The sequence below is a fragment of the Lepidochelys kempii genome, chromosome 5 (genome assembly GCF_965140285.1).
Source record: "Lepidochelys kempii isolate rLepKem1 chromosome 5, rLepKem1.hap1, whole genome shotgun sequence".
Taxonomy (NCBI): domain Eukaryota; kingdom Metazoa; phylum Chordata; order Testudines; family Cheloniidae; genus Lepidochelys; species Lepidochelys kempii.
Genome location: NC_136384.1, coordinates 104,030,236 through 104,050,743, shown reverse-complemented (window position 1 = coordinate 104,050,743; position 20,508 = coordinate 104,030,236). Strand labels below are relative to the sequence as shown.

Sequence of the window (20,508 nt, the reverse complement as noted above, 5' to 3'; positions counted from 1 at the left end):
AGTAGGTCGCAACCCTAATTTAATGGGGTCGCCATGGCTGGTGTTAGACTTGCTGGGTCCTGAGACCAAAGCCAAAGCCTGAGTCCCACCTCCTGGGGCCAAAGCCCGAGAACTTCAGCACTGGGTGGCAGGGCTCAGGTTACAGGCCCCCCAGCTGGGGTTGAAGCCTTTGGGCTTTTCCCCCCACACCTCCCAGCCCTCGGTGATGGGGCTTGGGTGTTGCTCCCCCACAGTGTAGCTTAGGCTTTGACTCTTCCCCTCCTCCCCTCACTGGCCTGGGATGGCGGGGCTCAGGCAGACTCAGGCTTCGGTCCCCCCTCCTGGGGTCATGTAGTAATTTTGTTATCAAAAGTGGGTCATAGTGCAATGAAGTTTGAGAACCTCTGGATGTATAGCGCTATCTTCACTGAGGAGACCACTGTTGAGGTTTGGTTGTTCCAGATAGTCCAGCAATCACTTTGTTGGTAGTTGTACTCTTCTCAGGATTCTGTTATGTGGAGAACGTTGTTGTAACTAACCAGGTAAAATTGGGGTGTGCCACTGATGAGGAAAAAAACAGTTAACCATTATGTGAGGATCTACAGAAGTTTTTTATTGTAGTGTGGTACATTTGCCTGCTAAGAGAGCACATGAGAGCTAAGAGAAACAAATTATTACTCATTTTGTATTAGAAATTAAGTCTTATTAACAGTATTTCCTTTAAGAGAAAATATTAGTAGACAGCCACTGAAAGGCTGAGGCCTCACTTGTAGGAACAGCTTGGTTTTCTTGGCTCTCCCTGCACGTCTTGAAGTCCCAACCAGATATTTTTAAAGAAGCATATTGAGCTGAAGTCTGATCATTTCCCTGCCAATTCCATAGCCACAGAATAAATTCTTAACTATATAATTAATGCAGAGATGTGCAATGAGTTTTTTAGAAGTTCTTCTTTCTGAATATGAAAGACCGTTCACAGATTTTTGTTTGTTTCCAGTTCTGTTCCTCAGATGACAACTAAAGCCACATATTTTATACATAATTTTTATTTGGAAATTATGTTGCAGACATTAAAATGCATGTCATTGACATGCAGCCACTTTTCTTGTTAACTAAAATGGAAGCACCTGTGTTTTATATTTTGAATGCCCCCATAAGGTCAAATCCTGCATTTTTAGTCACTCAGAAAGCCTGTTGAAGCCAGTGGGACTGAGTAAGAATTGTTGTAGGATTTTGCCCATAACTAAGGTAAGAAGGGCATTCAAAACATTCTGAACTTAAAAGTTACCAATTTTTTTCTTTAGGTGTCTGATGTCCAAAGCAGCTGCAGTTCACCAGCTCCCTCTCCGTGTAACATCACTAGAAAACGGTAGACTGGTGATGTCACACATTCCACCGAACCCCGCTGCAGAATGGAGCAGGCCTATAAGGGTAAGGTAAGTTTTCTCCTTCCACCACCACCCTTTTTGAACAATATTGCATGGTTTTGTAAGATTACTAATATTCTTTATTTTATGTCCCGTAGGATATAAAATAAGAATTTTTAAAAATCTTATAAAACTGCATAATATTGTGGTTGTGTGTGTGTGTTTATTTAAAAAATAAAAGTTTAGTCCTTACCCCCTGTATACATATCCTGGCTCCAGTCTGCTTTGGGGTTCCATGATGAGTATGCCATTATCAGACTAGTGTATGCTGGGGCATCACGGAGAGCGGAGTCAGCATTCCATGGCTGCTCTGGATGTCGGAATCCTAATTTTTTTTAAAAAAGGTAAGTTTTAAGTTCAGAATTTGTTGACTGTCTCTCTAACCGTAGTCATATGGGAACATTCAGCACATAATTGTAAATGGTATTTTCCTTTTGTTAAATATAGTTATAAGCCACCAATAAAGAGCACATTTTACACTTTCCTTTATACAAATATTTGATCATTTGTTCAAAAGTCCAAATATCATAACTTATTGCTACCAGAACAAAAATACTAATTTTTTGCCACTACCTATAATTAGGAGTCACACTGGGGAGAAAAGCGGTCGTATTGGTAGTCTCTTCCAGCTCTGCCCCAGTTTAAAGCTCTGCCTACAATCCCAAAGTTGCTGATATTTATGTTAAAATGATCAGCAGAGAAATAGTTAAGAATGTTGATTGTAAAGTGTTATAATCATGCTCTACAGTAAGCTCAAGGAAACAAATTGTAAGAGTTCACATTTCTCTTAAGAATAAATGTTGGACCTCTGCTCAAAAAGTGTTTGGGGGAAAGGATCCTTACCCCTCCAGTACAGTGGCTTGATGTGGAGCATCTCCACTTCCGCTAATACAACTCATAGGATTTGGTAATGTTGAAACCCATATGCCCATCTGTCAAGGCTAAATCCCCACTCTGGCACTTGGGGTGCAGAAGCTGGGGGCCTGCAAGGATTCTAAAAATTAGTATTTGCCACTCCAGGTTTGTATTAAACTCCCAAGGTTACAACTTTTCTCTGACCTTGGCTTGGTAAACGCTGGCACCACCCAAATGTAAAAAACCCCCTTGAACTCAGGAAGGAACACTTGGGAATTCTTCCCTGTGGGGTACCCTCAAGCCCATTCACCCCCACCTCCGGGGAAGAGCTGAGAAAAAACAACAACAAAGGAAATTAGCTGTTGCCAGCAGCTAATCAAACAGCATATGCACAAACCTCTTGGGACACCAAAAAATCAATCCTGTTCTTCAAAAAGGTAAATTTTATTAAAAACATAAAGGAAGAAAATACATCTAGAACTTAGGCTTTTGCTAGATTTTAAAAGAGCAATTCCAAAAATTAAGCACCCAAACTAGCTTTCTTGGGGGTTCATCTTAAAGGTTACAAGCAGTAGCATAGCCGGGAGGTGGGGGGAGTGGCTGCTCCCCCTCTGAGCACAAGTGGCGCCTTTTTAATTTATAGGCTCCTTTTTTAATTTTTACTCTCCTGGTAGCGCTCCGGTCTCCGGTCTTCGGCAGCGGGGGCCTTCACGCGTTCCAGCTCCTCGGCGGCAGGGGCCTTCACGCGCTCTGGCTCCTCGGTGGTGGGGGCCTTCATGCTCTTCAGGTCCTCGTCAGGGGCCTTCACGTGCTTTGGGTCCTCGGTGGGGGCCTTCATTCGCTCCAGGTCCTCAGCAGCATTTCAGCGGCGGGGGCCTTCAGTGCCGCCGCGGACCCGGAGCGCCGCTTGGTGAGTACAAGTGGGTGGCACCTTTTCTTATGTCCTGTTCGCTCCACCTAGGTACGCCACTGGTTTCAAGCAAACAAAGGCATAAGGGGTTAGCACAGAGGAGATCCACAAGCCACAATAAGAAATAAACCTGATTGTGTCTAACTAAACATTCCCTGTCCAAATAATTTCTTCTAGGTTTGGAAGATACTTTTTCATACCTGGTTCAAACATTACTCAGCATTTCTGCTTATAGCGTTGCTGCTCCGTGTCCCTGCAGCCCAGAGAACAACAGTTTCTTTCCCAATTTTTAAAAGTTCTAGCCTTCCCCCTGGCTCTTTTCGTCAGGTGCCCACTTTTTTTTTTCTTTACCTCGGGGACTTTTTAACCCTTTACAGGTAAAGCAAGTAAAGAACAGCTATCAAGAGGGATTTTACAGCTAACTGGCTGGCTGGGTATCCATCAAAGGGAGCTATCCCCCCACTTTATTTGTTACATGCCTCCCAAATCACATACGGTGCTGGCTAGCCTAGTTCAGGTCAGCTGGGATTTCTTCCTGGAGGCTTAGAAAACAGAGTTAATAAGATACATGCACCTCTAATGTTACTAATAATTACATGAAGAACTAAACAGTACTTTTTACATTTCAAGGACTACAATGACTTAGAATGCAGGGACATTTTTATGCAGCTGTTCTGGGAACCCTTCCCAAGAGAGTGCATCAGCCACTTCGTTAGAGGCTCCTGAAATGTGTTGTATTTCAAAATCAAAGTCTTGAAGAGCTAAACTCCACCGAAGAAGTTTTTTGTGACTATGTGAAGCCACTTCAGTGCAGCATTGTCAGTCTACAGGTGGAACCACCATCCCAAAATGTATCGGCGTAGCTTCTCCAGAGCATACACAATGGTGTAATATTCTTTTTCTGAGACTGACCAGTGGCTTTCCCTCTCAGAAAGTTTTTTGTGGAGAAACACGACAGGATGGAATTGTTGATCTGGTCCTTCCTGCATTAAAACTGCTCCTACACTGCGCTCGGACGCATCTGTGGTTATGATGAACAGTTGGTCGAAGTCCGGGGCCCTCAGTACAGGGTCAGACATAACGGCCACCTTAACCTGGTTAAAGGCTTTCTGACACTTGTCAGTCCACTGAACTGCATTTGGCTGTTTTTTCCTGGTGAGGTCTGTCAGAGGGGTGGCAATTTGGCTGTAGCGTGGTACAAATCGTCGGTAATACCCAGCCAAGCCCAAGAAGGATTGGACCTGCTTATTCATTCATAGATTCTAAGACCAGAAGGGACCATTGTGATCATCGAGTGAGTCTGACCTCCTGCATAACACAGGCCACAGAACTGCCCCAAAATAATTCCCACAGCAGAGCTTTTAGATCTTGATTTAAAAATGGTCAGTGATGGAGCATCCACCACCAGGATTATTATTAGTGAACATCAATAAATCCGCTGGTGAGGACAGGCCAATTTTGGATAGCATTTACCTTAGCCTGTAGGGGGTTGATAGTACCTTAACTCACCTGGTGTCCAAGGTAGGTCCAAGGTAGGTTAGGCCTATTTGACACTTTTTGGCCTTAACGGTTAATCCTGCCTCCCTTATGCGCTGGAAGACAGCTTGGAGGTGTTCCAGGTGTTCTGCCCATGAATCTGAGAATATAGCCACACTGTTGAGGTAGGCAACTGCAAATTCCCCAAATCCATCCAGAAGGTTATCTACCAGTCTGTGGAAGGTGGCTGGCGCATTTCGCAGTCCAAAAGGGAGCACATTAAATTCATACAGCCCTACATGGGTGATGAAGGCTGACCTTTCCTTGGCTGGGTCATCTAGCAGCACTTGCCAGGACCCCTTAGTTAAGTCTAAGGTGGAGATGAACTGGGCACGTCCCAGTTTCTCCAACAGTTTATCTCTGCATGGCATTGGATAGTTTTCTAAGCGAGTTACAGCATTTAGTTTATGATAGTCCGCACAAAAATGGATTTCCCAGTCTGATTTGGGAACCAGAACCACTGAAAAGGCTCATGCACTTTCAGAGGGGCAGATTACACCCATATGTAACATGTCCTTGGTCTCCCTTTCTATTGCAGTTTTGGCTTGAGGAGCCATCCGGTAGGGTTGGGCTCTAATTGGGAGAGCATCACCTGCGTCATTGGAGTGGTACACCCATTCTGTCCGTCCTGGGGTGGCTGAAAACATTGGTGCGAAGCTGGTGCACAGCTCCTGGATTTGCTGTCACTGCTTATGACCAAGGGTCATGGAAAGGCTCGCCTCTTCCACACCACCATTGCTTTTTCCTTCATAGTATACTCCTTCAGGCCACTCAGCATCGTCTCTCTCCTGGGTGGTAAACTGGAGAACCTTGATTTTTCGGGAATAAAAGGGCTTTAGAGAATTAATATGGTATAGTTTAGGTTTTAGGGTAGGGTCTGGGAATGCTATGAGGTAATTAACAGCTCCCAGGTGCTCTCGGACCATAAATGGCCCCTCCCACAACGCTTCCATTTTATTGGCCTAGAGTGCTTTCAGGACTGTGACTTGGTCACCTGCTCTGAAGGAATGCTCTCTGCCATGTTTATCGTACCAGGCCTTTTGCTCTTGTTGAGCATCCTGTAGGTTTTCTCGAGCAAGGGCTAGAGTAGGGGTTCTCAAATTGGGGGTCAGGACCCCTCAGGTGATCACGAGGCTATTACATGGGGGGTCGTGAGCTGTCAACCTCCACCCCAAACCCCGTTTTGCCTCCAGCATTTATAATGGTGTTAAACATATAAAAAATGTTTTTAATTTATAAGGGGTGGGGGTCACATTCAGAGGTTTGCTATGTGAAAGGGGTCACCAGTAAAAAAAAGTTTGAGAGCCATTGGGCTAGAGAGTCTTTGAGGGTGTTTTGTAGGTTGGTTATAAAGTCCAAAATGTTAGTTCCTGGAGAAGATGTAACCTCCTCCCATTGTTGCTTCACCAGTTGTAATGGTCCCTTAACTTCATGGCCATAAACGAGTTCAAATGGTGAAAATCCCAGACTGTGATATTGTACCAATCATTGGAGTGCTCATTCCCAAATTTCTGTATCATGGCCCCCAAAGTCCCTTTATATTTCTCCACTAGGCCATTTGTTTCATGGTGGTAAGGGGTGGCCACCCAGTGGTTCACCCCATGTGCTTCCCAAAGATGTTTCATGGTCCCTGACAGGAAGTTAGTTTCCAAATCCATAGGGATGTCAGAGGGCCAACCTACCCTGGCAAAAATGTCTGTCAGTGCCTGGCTCACGCTTTTAGCCCTGGTGTTGCTTGGAGCTACTGCTTCCAGCCATCGGGTAGCAAAATCCATGAAGGTCAGAATGTATAGCTTTCCTCTGGGTGTCTTCTTAGGAAAAGGACCCAGAATATCCACAGCTACATGCTGAAATGGAACCTCAATGATGGGGAGTGACTGGAGAGGGGCCTTGACCTGGTCTTGGGGCTTTCCCACCCTCTGGCACACCTCACAAGACTGGACATAGGTAGAAACATCCTTGCCCATTCCCTCCCAGTGGAAGGACATCCCCAAACGTGGTGGTCCTGTTCACCCCAGCATGGCCACTAGGGTGATCATGGGCTAAGCTCAAGAGCTTTTCCCTGTACTTAGTTGGAACTACCAACTGTCTGAGGATGCCAGTCCTCCTTGTGCCACCAGAAAGAGTCTCCTTGTATAAGAGTCCTCCTTCTATAACAAACCTGGACCTATTAGAAGAGCTGAGAGGCGATGGGTCACTCCATTCCGCTGTCCAAGCTCCCTTGATTCTCTCATCTGCTTCCTGCTCTGCCTGGAACTGCTCCCTTGATGCTGGAAACATTAGTTCCTCGCTGAGTTGTGGACTTGGGCTTGGTCCCCCTGGAAGTGATGCAGGTTTTTCTGTTGACTGTGAACCACTCTCTGCTGGTGCACTAGATGCTATTTCAGGCTCCGGTTGAGCCTCTTGCGCCGATTTAGCTGCTGCTGCGGCTGCAGGCTCTGTGGCACCCCTTGGTGCTGGCTCCCTGACTCTGGTGGGGTTGCAAGCATGGGCACTGGTGCTGACTGCTCTACCAGTTCCGATCCTTGGACTGGTTCGGGCTGGGTCCCAGGAATTGGATCCGTCATAGACTCTGTCATAGACTCTGGTCTGGGGTCTGGTTTCAACACCTCTGGCTGGGTTCCTGTAGGAGGCTCAGGAATGGAGTTAGGTGTGGAGACCTGTTTAGCCTGGCTGTGGGTGACCATCAAAGGGAGCTATTCCCCCACTTTATTTATCACAATATGCCCCTCACTGAGGGAAGGAGTTGTGCATGGAATCATAAAGTGACAGATTTATTAGTCACTCCATGAAATCGCTTCTGTAGAGTTCCCTGAGCAGCCAAACCCTCTTTCTTTGTGCAGTAGAATCATAATTGTTCCACTGCATTTGGCCCTTTCTGTGCCCACGGAAGAAGAGCAGCATTTGGTTGTAACAGTAATTTTTCATTCCATTTGTCTGTAGATTCAGCACTGCATCAAGTCACATTCAGAACATTATCTTTGAGAGAACAGGGACTAGAAATAATTATTTTTAAATGAATGCTGAATTTCTGTAGAAACTAGTAGGCCACCAAGGAATTGCTTATATAGGCATAATACCATGAGCTGACCCAATCCGATCCCTGTCTTCAACTGTGATTTAGTTTTCTCTGTAATAAAGAATACAAGGCTATATGTTCTATCATAGATGTGAAATAGAGTCCTGGTTATTTTGCACTTGTGTAGGAAGTAAAATGCTGGGGTTTGTAATGTACCTCAGAAAACATGTTTTCTGTTTTCATTGTTTTTGACTAGTTTTATGTCTGAAGTTTGCTAACAGATCATTTATTCCGCAAAGGGTCTTCTCACAAATCGCACTCTCTGTCTTGAAAGCTACATTGAACTGCACTGATAAAAAACCTGGCCCAGTAAAACAAATGGCCTTGTACCTTTTTTTCTTATCTACTGTGTGCTTTAAACATATGTGAGGAAAGAGTACTCTGCACATTCTATTCTACTTGTCATTATGCATTAATACCAGTAGGTTTAGCTCCAACAGCTGTACTCCAGGATCCTGAGAAAAATGAACAGTTGGGATTCAAGAACATAATTACATTTCAAATAAGCCATGATATTTTGTATCATAGTCGCACAGAAATGATTGGGAAAACAAACAGAATGTGGGGTTGTCCAGAAATTTTAATCTGGATGACATGAATTTTCTTAAGAAATTGAAATTAGAATTTCCCATCTTGCTTTTTAAATTAGAGGAATGTGACCTCTACACATCTGATGTTCCCTCCTCAGGTGATTTTAATCTAATAAAAGCTCGTAGTCCATTCTTACACTAAAGCCTATGCTTGTGCCAATTTGGTCAGCACATTCTACAACTTTTTACTTTAAAGTTTATTCAGTGGCCCAATCCACCTAAGATAAATTCTACTTTCCCTGCCCAAATCAGACTATCAGTCATCTCTACAGGTAAATGAGTCTCAGAAAAATCCGTTTATTCCTTCATTCTTTGTTCCACCCAAGCTACATTTCACATATTAATCCATCATCTTTATCTTACTTTTATGTGTCTTAATCTGTGCTGAATTCAAGACATGTACAATATCTCAGTGTCCTGAAGTCAGTGAGATTCTGTTTACTTATTTTAATGTTTTGTTTTCAGTATTACCCATTTTATGTATTCCAATAGTACTATATGATATACAAATGCATTTATGTCTGTAATTCTCTATGTGGAATTTTAAATATACTCTTTAAAATGAAATAAATCGCTCAAACTAATTGTTCTATTGTAAATAGTTCTATTGACTACTCTTATGAGTAACCAATAGCAGGATTCTAATTAGGCTATATTGCACATATATAACTTTTTATTATAGTATCTGTTGACAGTTTTTTACTTCAATATATAATATGAGCAGTGTGACCAATTTACACATGGGGGAATTAAAACACATAATTTCCTGACTTTTCTGTGTGTTAAATCTTAGTCATAATTTGGCATTAATGTATAGCTTTTCATTCAAGTACCTTGTTTTTTGTAATTTTAATTAAAGAATAAGCAATAAGTAGTCATTCATTCTGCTGTATAAAATGCAAATGATTGCACATCATAGTAAAAACAGTGGACTGTTTTCAAACAAGCTAGCAACCTGAGTGATCATACTGTGCACTGGGGAAGTCTCCTGGGGATAGGTGGAAAGGAATCTTTCCAACAAGCCATGGAGACTACTGTAGACTCTTGAAGGGCTGTAACTTCAGGCCCTAATCCAACGCTTCTTGCAAAAATTCCATGCATTCTGGGGTACAGGTAGCCCTTATAGAGCAGAGCTCTGCAGCAAACTAAGGGTGCAGATCAAATGTGGAGATGAGTTCCCACCAACTCCTCTCCCTGTTTTTGCAGCAGAACCATGCCGTCTTTCCCTGTCTCAACATCATCTATGGCAAGATTTGGCCCACTGAGTCCAGTTCGTTCCTATAGTACACTGAACTTAGTGAGGTGGCAAAAGTATGAGGGCAGAGTGTGGATATCCAGACTCATTTTTATGACTACCTCAATAATTAAGCTCTTGTGGCAAATATATATAAAGCATATATGTCCTGCTTTGTAAAGTGCCATGTAAATGTATAGTGTTAAATTACTATTTTTTTTTAATAATCACAATCGATGCCCACTTAAATAACTAGTAAGGAAAATAATGTACTGTACATGCACATTACTCTGTTTAACATGCATTCTTCATGGAAGATTATACAAACTAAGGTTCAGTTTGGAAAAGAAAACCGTTTTTGAGTTATCTGACTGGAAAAATTACGGCTGTCGATTAATCGCAGTTAACTCAAAAAAATTAATCGTGATTAATCAGTTTTAATCGCACTGTTAAACAATAGAATACCAATTGAAATGTATTAAATATGTTGGATATTTTTCTATATTTTCATATATATTGTATTCTGTGTTGTAATTGAAATTAGTGTATATTATTTTTATTATAAATATTTGCACTGTAAAAATAGTAAAAGAAGTAGTATTTTTCAGTTCACCTCATACAAGTACTGTAGTGCAATTGCTTTGTCATGAAAGTGCAACTTACAAATGTAGATTTTTTTTGGTTACGTAATTTCACTCAGAAACAAAACAAAGTAAAACTGCAGAGCCTACAAGTCCACTCAGTCCGACTTCTTGTTTAGCCAATTACTAAGACAAATAAGTTTGTTTACATTTACGGGCGATAATGCTGCCCTCTTCTTATTTACAGTGTCACCAGAAAGTGAGAACAGGCATTTGCATGGCACTTTTGTAGCTGGCATTGCAAGATATTTACATGTCAGATATACTAAACATTCGTATGCCCCATCATGCTTCGGCCACCATTCCAGCGGACATGCTTCCATGATGACGCTCGTTAAAAAAATGATGCGTTAATTAAATTTGTGACTGAACTCCTTGGGGGAGAACTGTATGTCCCCTGCTCTGTTTTACCTGGATTCTGCCATATATTTCATGTTATAGCTGTCTCGGATGATGACCTAGCACATGTTCATTTTAAGAACACTTTCACTGCAGATTTGATAAAATGCAAAGAAGGTACCAATGTGAGATTTCTAAAGACAGCTACAGCACTTGACCCAAGGTTTAAGAATCTGAAAAGCCTTCCAAAGTCTGAGAGGGATGGGGTGTGGAGCATGTTTTCAGAAGTCTTAAAAGCGCAACACTCCAATGCGAAAACTCCAGAACCCGAACCACCAAAAAAGAAAATCAACCTTCTGCAGGTGGCATCTGACTCAGATAATGAAAATGAACGTGTGTCAGTCCGCACTGCTTTGGATTGTTATCGAGCAGAACCCATCATCAGCATGTCCCCTGGAATGGCAGTTGAAGCATGAAGGGACATACAAATCTTTAGCGCATCTGGCACTTAAATATCTTGTGACACCGGCTACAACAGTGCCATGCAAACGCCTGTTCTCACTTTCAGGTGACATTGGAAACAAGAAGTGGGCTGCATTATCTCTTGCAAATGTAAACAAACTTGTTTGTCTGCACGATTGGCTGAACAAGAAGTAGAACTGAGTGGACTTACAGACTCGAAAATTTTACATTGTTTTATTTTTGAATGCAGTTTTTTTGTACATAATTCTTCATTTGTAAGTTCAACTTTCATGATAAAGAGATTGCACTACAGTACTTATATTAGGTGAATTAAAAAATACTATTTCTTTTGTTTTTTTACAATGCAAATATTTGTAATAAAAAATAAATATAAATTGAGCACTGTACACTTTATATTCTGTATTATAATTGAAATCAGTATATTTTAAAATGTAGAAACATCCAAAAATATTTAAATAAATGGTATGCTATTATTGTTTAATAGTGAGATTAATCATGATTCATGTTTTTAATTGCACAATTTATCGTGATTCATGTTTTTAATTGCTTGACATCCCTAGAAAAATTGTAAAAGTCTGTCACAGAAAGAAAGTGCTCCTCCTTTTATTTTCTGATAACTCAGATATATCCCAGGTATAGAAGGTTTTGGAGTAGCAGCCGTGTTAGTCTGTATTCACAAAAAGAAAAGGAGTACTAGTGGCACCTTAGAGACTAACCAATTTATTTGAGCATGCATCCGATGAAGTGAGCTGTAGTTCACGAAAGCTTATGCTCAAATAAATTGGTTAGTCTCTAAGGTGCCACTAATACTCCTTTTCTTTTTGCGAATACAGACTAACACGGCTGCTACTCTGAAACCTTCTGTACCTGGGATATATCTGAGTTATCAGAAAATAAAAGAAGGAGCACTTCCTTTTTGTGACAGATTTTTACAATTTTTCTAGGGATGTCAAGCAATTAAAAACATGAATCACGATAAATTGTGCAATTAAAAACATGAATCATGATTAATCTCACCACGTATAGAACTTTCCCAAGAAACTCGCCTTTGCATAAAATACAATTGTAAGACACGTTAGCCCCAAAAGTAATTTTCTGGGAAGTTTATAATCTTGAAAATTATAAAATATCTTTTCTTTTTGTAAAGTGTCTATTTCAATCTGATTATTCATAAAATTAAAAATAGTGTTTAGGTTTGCTGTAATACAATTTTAAGTCCTAATCTTGTAAACATTTACACATGGAACTTTACACATTTGAGTCTAGTCCCTTTGAGCCCAATGGGATTATCTCACATGTTTAAAATTACTCATGGAAGTAAAGTTAAGCACATGTTTAAACGTTTGCAGGAGTGGACCTTAGTCCCTGGAAAAGTAAACATTTTGGTAAGAGACCTTTATTTATGAGGATTTTGTTTCTGGGTTTGTTTTCAATAAAAGTATTCTAAATAAGATTAGAGTTTGCCTTACTAAAGCTGAGACTGGACTGCATTGTTAAAGTCAAATGTAATATATGTTTAGTTTTGTATTTTCTTTTTTATATGTTGCATGGAAGTACACTGACATTGGTGTCAGACTAATATATTTATTAGATGCAGCTGTAATGCAATAATAAAGAAATGTTTTTATGTTTGCAGGGAAGATGGTACCATCGGAAACAAGCAGTAAAGGAATTGCACTGTACATTGGTACGACTGCTAAATGAATTGTTACCATGGGAACCAAAACTAATGAAGGCTTTTCAGAGAAATAGGTAAATGGGGTACTCTTTGGAACAATGTGAGAGAGATGAACAAAACACAAAAGTTACATTTTTTAAAGTAATAATTGATGCTAACATCCTGGTAACAACAATACTTTAAGGTTATGTGTGAGGTATAGACAATATTTCAGTTTAAAGAGCTAGATGTTTTCATGTTATGCAGGAGTGCTAATGACTCCATAGATAAGATTAAGCAGAGCTTTCTGTCTAACAACTGATTTTTCAAAATGCCCTAAAATTCCCATGCATACTCCAATTGTTTTTAGAATTACTATGCCAAGTCAATGTCCAGAGTAGAGTTAATTATGCAAAGTTGGATTCATTTGGACCCATGGGTCCTGAGATACAACACCTTTTAACTGTGAATAAAATTTTCCTGTTCTTACAAATTTTTTTGCACCCACTTGTTGCTCAAACTTTGGCAGTGATTTGCACAAAACTGAGATTACCTGATTGGACTGACCTCAGCTGGTGTCAGATTTGACATCAGCTGCAGACCAGCACCAAGATCCACATCAAGGAAGCTGTATTTAAAATGTTGTTAATAGGTCTTTCCAGCTCTGTAAATTACACTTGACCACTTTACCTGTTCTAGGCAAATCTCCAAAGACTTGCTAGTTGTTAACACCTTGTACTAAGGATTCCCTCTCGGTCATCACCTTCAGTTACCGATGTCTTATCCTTCTGATTCACTTTGATATATTCCAACAAACTGTAGAACTTCTCAGAGCAGTAGTGCAGAACAGAGGACAAAGAGAGTGCCTGGTAGTGTGTGAATGCTAAGACAGATGTGGAATTCTGGTGGGCATTGAGAATATGTAAAATTATGTTAAAATGGGGTGAAGCAGTCTTATGGTCCCATCTTATTGACATACCTAGTGGAATATCAGGCACTGGAGGTAAATAGCAGCTGTTCTAGCAGCCCTGAGACTTGAGACATTTTAAAAATTCTTTCAGGCATTCTTAGATTTTTAGAGCCAAGAGGAAACATTATGATCATCTAATTGGACCTAGTATATAACACAGACCAAAAGCAGAGATCCCTCATGTCTCTAGCTGCAGCTGTGCCTCAACTCAGATGTCAGGGTGAGTTCAGGGAACTTGCTGCAACTGATTCCTGAACCAATACAGCTGCACCTAATACAGTGAAGGTCTCTGAGAGAGTATGAAAAGGAATGATGGCATAGAATTGTGTTGGATACAACACAAAAAGTGGCAGATACTGTTAGCAATAGGTCAAATTTGATTTGGTCCCAGTACCTATTGCCAGCTCCAGGGGGACAGAATTTTGGTTGTGGCAAGAAGGGAGCCGTAACCTTAGATCTGTATTTCCTGGTTTTCAGAGGGTTAAGTTTAGTCACTGTGCTCAGTTTGGAAGGGCACAAGCCTGTGCTAGGGAATCTTAACTATGTTAATTAAGTTTTTGGGCGGTAAGTATAGGTACAAGTATGAACAGTTAAGTATTTCCTTAATAAAATATTTAAAATAGGTTGCAGAAGTTAGTCATTATGTCTGATATTCTGTTCAAGGTCTCGACTGAAGAAGGACTATGATGATTTCAAAAGACAGCCAGACCATGATAAATTTGCCAGAGAACTATGGAGTAATGAGGAAGGTGAAGTTGATAATGGAAAAGAATCTTTCAATGCAGTAGCCAGTAAATCTTCAGAAGCTGCAGAGCATCTGGAGATCCTGCAAAAAGATCGTTCAGAGTTTGGTAAGCACTTAGCTGGGATTTAGTGACCATGTGGACGTGCTACAGGGCCTACAGTTTTCCTGTGTTTGGTGTTGTGGTTTTTTGGTTGTAGCTGTGTATTACATGTTATTTTTACTATGGTAAATTATATTGGTCTAGATTCTGTGCTGACCTTCTTGGAAGCAGAGCTGAGAGAAAGGATGGGCAAAGGTGGCTTTGTGCTACATTTGTGCCCTCTGGATTCTGGCCTGTGGTGGGTGCTGAAATGGCACCCAACGTGAATTAGAGCTTAGAACTGACAGCATCTGCTACAGGGCTGTCTGTGGATAGCACAACACCACAAATTCCTGTTGCCCTCAGTGTTATGGGCATGTACCCTTCTACTCCTGATCCATCCCTAGCATTTTCCCTGTGCTCTTTAAATAGTTGGGATGAATTGGGATGAAAGGCAGTGGATCCATAACTATCTATTGGTTTTGTATAAAAACTTCTGGATTTCTATTTTTAATTCATGAATTTGCTTTAAATTAAAGCATTGTAACATCAAATCCTGGAAACTGCTGTGACTTAGAATGTTGTAATTTGATGCATTCATAAATACAAATTTGGGACTTAATGATTTTTTAAATGAAATTCTGTGCCTCCTCAATAGGATTTGAAATGTAAATTGGCTGGAGGCTAAGTTATTATGGTTTTTTAAAATTATGTTTAAGCATGTAGTTAATGGGATGATTAGTACTGTCATCACATCAGAAACTATTCTTTACATGACAGCATACTTATAAACTACTGCATTGCTTTTAGCTAAACACTAATAAACTATCATATAGCTGTGTCAGTTGCAAACATTTAACTTGTGGTATATTTACGATTACTTGTTTAATTCTTTCTGCAGATGAAATGAAACTGTTAGAAATGGATTTTCCTGCAGGAAGGAGCAGGCTACTGAAGAAAGAATTGACTTCTAAAGAAATACAGAAGACACTGTCCAAATCTATTAAACGTCAGTCCAAGCAAAATAGTTCCCTGGATGATAGCACAAAAGACCTTTCACCAAGGAAGAAAACTAAATTAAGCACAAGTGAGGCTACAGTCCAGAGTGCCAAAAGTGAGATGCAGACTAACAGTTGTTTGAGTGAACTGAAACAAAGCGAGCTATCATCTCCAGAATCATTTGCCCTGACAGATTCTGCAATGTCAGTATCAAACTTTCTGAAAGGGACCAAACCCATCCAGGCTTTGCTTGCTAAGAATATTGGGAACAAAGTGACCTTAACAAATCAGCTGACACCCCCTATGGGTAGGGACATATTTGCTTCTGAAAAGGCAGTTATGTCGTCTGTGGAGTCATCCTCACTAAAGCCAGCATTGCCCTGCCAGACCAATTCAAAGAGTCCTTTACAAATGGTATACAAAATTCCAAGTGGCCATTGTGTACCAATAGATGTCCATAATAGCTCAGTGAAGATTCAAATGCAGCCTGTGATTGATCCTAAAACAGGAGAAAAAGTCATGCAGCAAGTTCTTATTTTACCCCAAAATTTTCTCATACAACACAAAGAAGGAAAAGCTGTGGCAAAGCTGCACTGTACATCTTTCCCACAGGCAGCACATGTTAATGATTCTTTAGCACCGGTTCTTGTAAACCCAACTGTAAATGCTACCACTCAACTGTCTTGTACAGTTTTTAACAAGAGTGTTACACATTTGTCACAAGTGACTAGTCCAGTGAACAGACCACAACCTTTGTCCTCTGTAACTGCAACAAGTAACTTACTAGCATCAGCAGTTAAAATTAGCCAAAGTGAAGCTGGCAAAACGAAGACTACGGTTTCACCTGACACATTCTCTGTACCTTTACCTTCATCCACTGTTTCCACATTAGGTCAGCCTTTGACATCAGCAACAACACTAAGTGGATCTGCAAATACTACTTGTTCCATTCACAGTCTAGCACCACAGCAGGCTAGTGACTCCTGTGAAGCTAAGCAGGAGCTGAAAACAGTGTGTATAAGAGAATCGCAGTCCATTCTTGTCACAACACGAGGGGGAAACACTGGAATTGTTAAAGTACAGACAAACCCAGACCAGATTTCACCTAATACTTTATCTCCAAATTCAGTTTTCACTTATGCACCTCAGCTTCAGGCATTTTTGGTTCCAAAATCCACTACGTTGTCAACCTCTACTTTTTCATCTGTAGCGACGGCCGCATCTAGTCTCCCACTGTTTGGTCAGTCTTTTGTTTCTGGGTTTGCCCCCTCAACAACATCTTCTGTTACCATTCCAGCCGTTCCTGCAGGCTTAAACCAGCTAATAGGGAAAAATCTCAAATTTCCATTAGGGCAGCTTCCGACTAGTGGCAGTTTGGATCAAGTAATAGAGAAAACTCAACAGGTATCATCTCCTACTTTCTTGTCCTCCATTTCATCAACTAGCACTTTGGTGCCAGCAACTCCAAACGGTACTGTTAATGTTGTTAGCATTTCTTCAGGAAATATTGAACAAAGTAGCACAGACATTACCCAGACTCCTTCAACACAGCAACAGGTTGATATTAAAACTAAAAAATATCCTGTTACACAATCTGAGACTGCTACAGCAACAAATGGAGATGTGATCCGTGGTACTCCGATTCAAAAACTTATGTTGGTCACAAATCCACCTATTCTTTCTCCTTGTGGAGCTACAGGAGTAAATATAATACCAACATCCACTGGTGTTAGTGCCCAAAAATTGGTTTTAATTAATACTCCAATTCCCAGTAGTCCATCAAACACCACTCTAGTTGCAGAATCATTAAAACAGGCCCTGCCTTCCTCCATAGGCAAAACATATGTTAACACCCCAGAACAACCTCAGTTACTTCTAATTCCATCTACAATGGGAGCACCAATAAAGGCAAGTTCATCACCTACTGTGTCTCAAATAAAAGATGTTAAAATTGGACTAAACATAGGTCAAGCCATTGTAAATAGCTCAGGCAATGCACAGCATGTTCCACCAATTAACATACTGAAGTCTGCAGCTCCCAAAGGAATAGATGACATAAACAGCAAGGGTTTTATTTTGCCTTTGTCAACAAGTGGTAGTTTGGTTCCAGGATGTTCAGGTTTTGTGAATCAAAGTATTACATCTGTTAATGAATCTATAAGTGTTTCAGCAAAAGCTTTTATAGTAACAACAGCAAATGTATGTTTAGATTCAGTTTCAGTGACACCAAGTGGGACTTCTATTGGGACACAACCCGCTGTTTTGGTTAGTGGAAATGACACTTCTTCAAGAATAAGGCCAGTTGTAACTAGTCGACTGTGTACATCAAATATTGGAAATACTATGGCCATATCAACTGTGAAAACAGGACATCTTGCTTCATCTGTTCTTATTTCAACTACACAACCAAGAATATCTTCTCAAAGTGTACCTTCTCCTTTGCAGTTTCCAGTTACCTTGCCTGGACCTGTGGCAGCCTCCACTAAAGTCATTCAGACAGTTCCTCGCTTGACAGCAGTTCCAGCTGCTGCACAATGTCTGCCCCTTCCAAAAGGACAGCCCCCCACACTGGTACAATTTCAGTCACCAGGAATTTCAGCTGCAGTGCCAACTAATGCAAACTTTCACAAACCTCAACATGTATTGCCATGTGCTTCACCAACTACAGGTAAAATAATTAGTTTTTCCAACTTTGCTTCTCTCCCATGCCAGCAGATACCTCCTAGTTTAACAAAACCAGCTCATGTTTACTCTTGTGCTCCAGGTGCCTCTGTCATTCAGACTGCTACTGCTTCACCAACTGTAACTAGCCAGGCAATGGGTCAGTTGAATGAAACGTGTATTCAACAGAAAATAGTTATTAACACATGTACACCTTTGGCACCTGGAACTCACATCATGATTAATGGCACTCGATTTATTGTTCCACCGCAAGGCCTTGGAGCAGGCAGCCATGTTCTTCTCATCTCTGCTAATCCAAAACATGGGCCTCCTTTACTTATTAACAATGGCCAAGGGGCTCGAGGTCTACCATTTGTTAATCATATTTCCCAGAACATCACACTAGCGCCAAGTAATTCATTAAGTTGGCAGACATCAAAACATCCTCTGAAAAGCTCTACAAAAATTGTGAACTCTCTTGGGACAGCAAACGCTCTGCCCATCGTACATGCAACACCACAGATAGTAAACACTGCTGCTAAATCAAGCGCTCCACCGTCTACAGCAACACTGTCTATGTCTTCAGTGATAAAACCTCCAGTTAATGTTTTAGCTAAAACTTCTTTGGTTCCTGCCATAAATGCTGGTAACTCTCAGTTACCAAGTAGCACTTCAGTATTTCACTTAGATACATCTATCAAGAAACTGTTGGTCAGCCCAGAAGGGGCCATTTTGAATGCTATAAATACTCCAGCATCAAAGGTGGTTTCTTCTCTGTCTTCTTCCCTGTCACCCATTGCAGTGTCCAAAAGCATAAATCCTACTAGTGTCTTCCCTGCTTTTCAGTCATCTGGCCTAGGTAAATCTGACAAAGCCGCATCCTGAATTTGGAGTGAATGAGCCAATTTCACATGTTTGGGGCATTCTTTGGACTTTGGAAATCATTACAACTGTTGAACATTTCTTACACTGTTTGAAACATACTTTAAATAGTTGATTTCTTTAAATCTAATCTTTGTATTAGATTGCAGCTGTTTTCAGTTTGCTTGTGGGAGATGTGAGAGGATCTGTTTGTTTTCCCTCTAAGCTAAGCTTTCAATGGGTTATTTAATAAAATGGTCAAAATGACCAACTTGTTAATATACACAGCAAAGTGTAAAATTCGATTTTAGTTTAAAGGAATCTAGCATTTTGCACATTTACATTGACATGTTTCATTTTACAATTTGAACCATTAGACGGCACGTTTATAACAATATGTGTCTTTTTTATTTTTGTCAAATCTTATTTTTGTTTGATTTGTTTCTGTAAAAAAATATATTTATGCATTGTAAAAATCCAGTCCATGGTGTAAAATTGTACATATTTCTGATCCCTAACAATCTGTACTAAACTATATGTACAAAGAACTATGCTGTCTTATTTATGTTTTGTTTACATAATGTATAGTTTTTTAAGTATTTTAGTAATTTTGGACCAGTGTACTGTTAAGCAACAATAACATGTAATAAATCATGTTGCTGTACTGCTTTGTTTTGACAGTATTTTAAGACTGTATCTATTGCATCGTGGGAGAAGAATTTATACATGCACCTCTTTACAGTAGACATGCATTAATACAGAAAAATCTTGCAGAGTGGAACTTTGCCAAAAAGAATTATTTAAGCCACCAAGCTTTGAGCTGTGATTTGCATTACATATAGGATTTCAATAATTAGGAACAGGTTTCCTGTTTACAGATTTCATATTTCAAAGAAACTCTCATTATTAAGGCTTCAAGTCTTTCACGAAGGTCATGGAAGTCACTGATTCCGTGACTTTCCAGGACTTGTGCAGCTGCAGCGGCTGGTGTTGCTGACCCAGGGAACTGGTCCTGGGTGCTGCCCCAGAGCAGCCATCTGGGAACAGCACCGCCGCCCTGGGCCGCCCCTGCCCAGAGCAGGAGTGGAGGCGGCAGGGCCCCTGGGCTTCCCCACGCCCAAAGGAGCAGTGGCGGGGCTCCGGGCCACCTCCTGCCCAGAGGAACAGCAACGGCAGGGCCACTGGCTGCCCCACCTCCAACCCGGATCAGCAGCCCAGCAGGGTCCTGGGCCACCCCTCCCCTCAGGAGCAGCAGCGACCGCCGGAGCACCGCCCCCACCCCCAGCAGCAGCGTCCGCTGAAGTGTCCCCAGCACTTAAGATTTAGTAGTTTAAAACTGTATCTATTGCATCGTGGGAGAACAATTTATACATGCACCTCTTTACAGTGTATATGCATTACATTTAGTGACTGATTTAGCACCTGTGACCTGTCTGTGACTTTTACTAAAAATACCCGTGACTAAA

The 20,508-nt window shown here is 40.9% G+C and overlaps 1 protein-coding gene across 3 annotated transcripts in view; it reads left to right on the top strand.

The window, feature by feature from the left end:
• Positions 1–20,508, top strand: part of BRD10 (bromodomain containing 10) — a 108,616-nt gene extending 88,108 nt beyond the window's left edge. For all 3 annotated transcript variants that reach the window (XM_073345281.2, XM_073345280.2, XM_073345283.2), the window contains 3 exons: positions 12,707–12,822; positions 14,361–14,548; positions 15,423–20,508. In XM_073345281.2, coding sequence (XP_073201382.2) covers positions 12,707–12,822; positions 14,361–14,548; positions 15,423–19,066 — 3,948 coding nt within the window. In that variant the 3' untranslated portion in view covers positions 19,067–20,508. The remainder of the gene's footprint in view (positions 1–12,706; positions 12,823–14,360; positions 14,549–15,422) is intronic.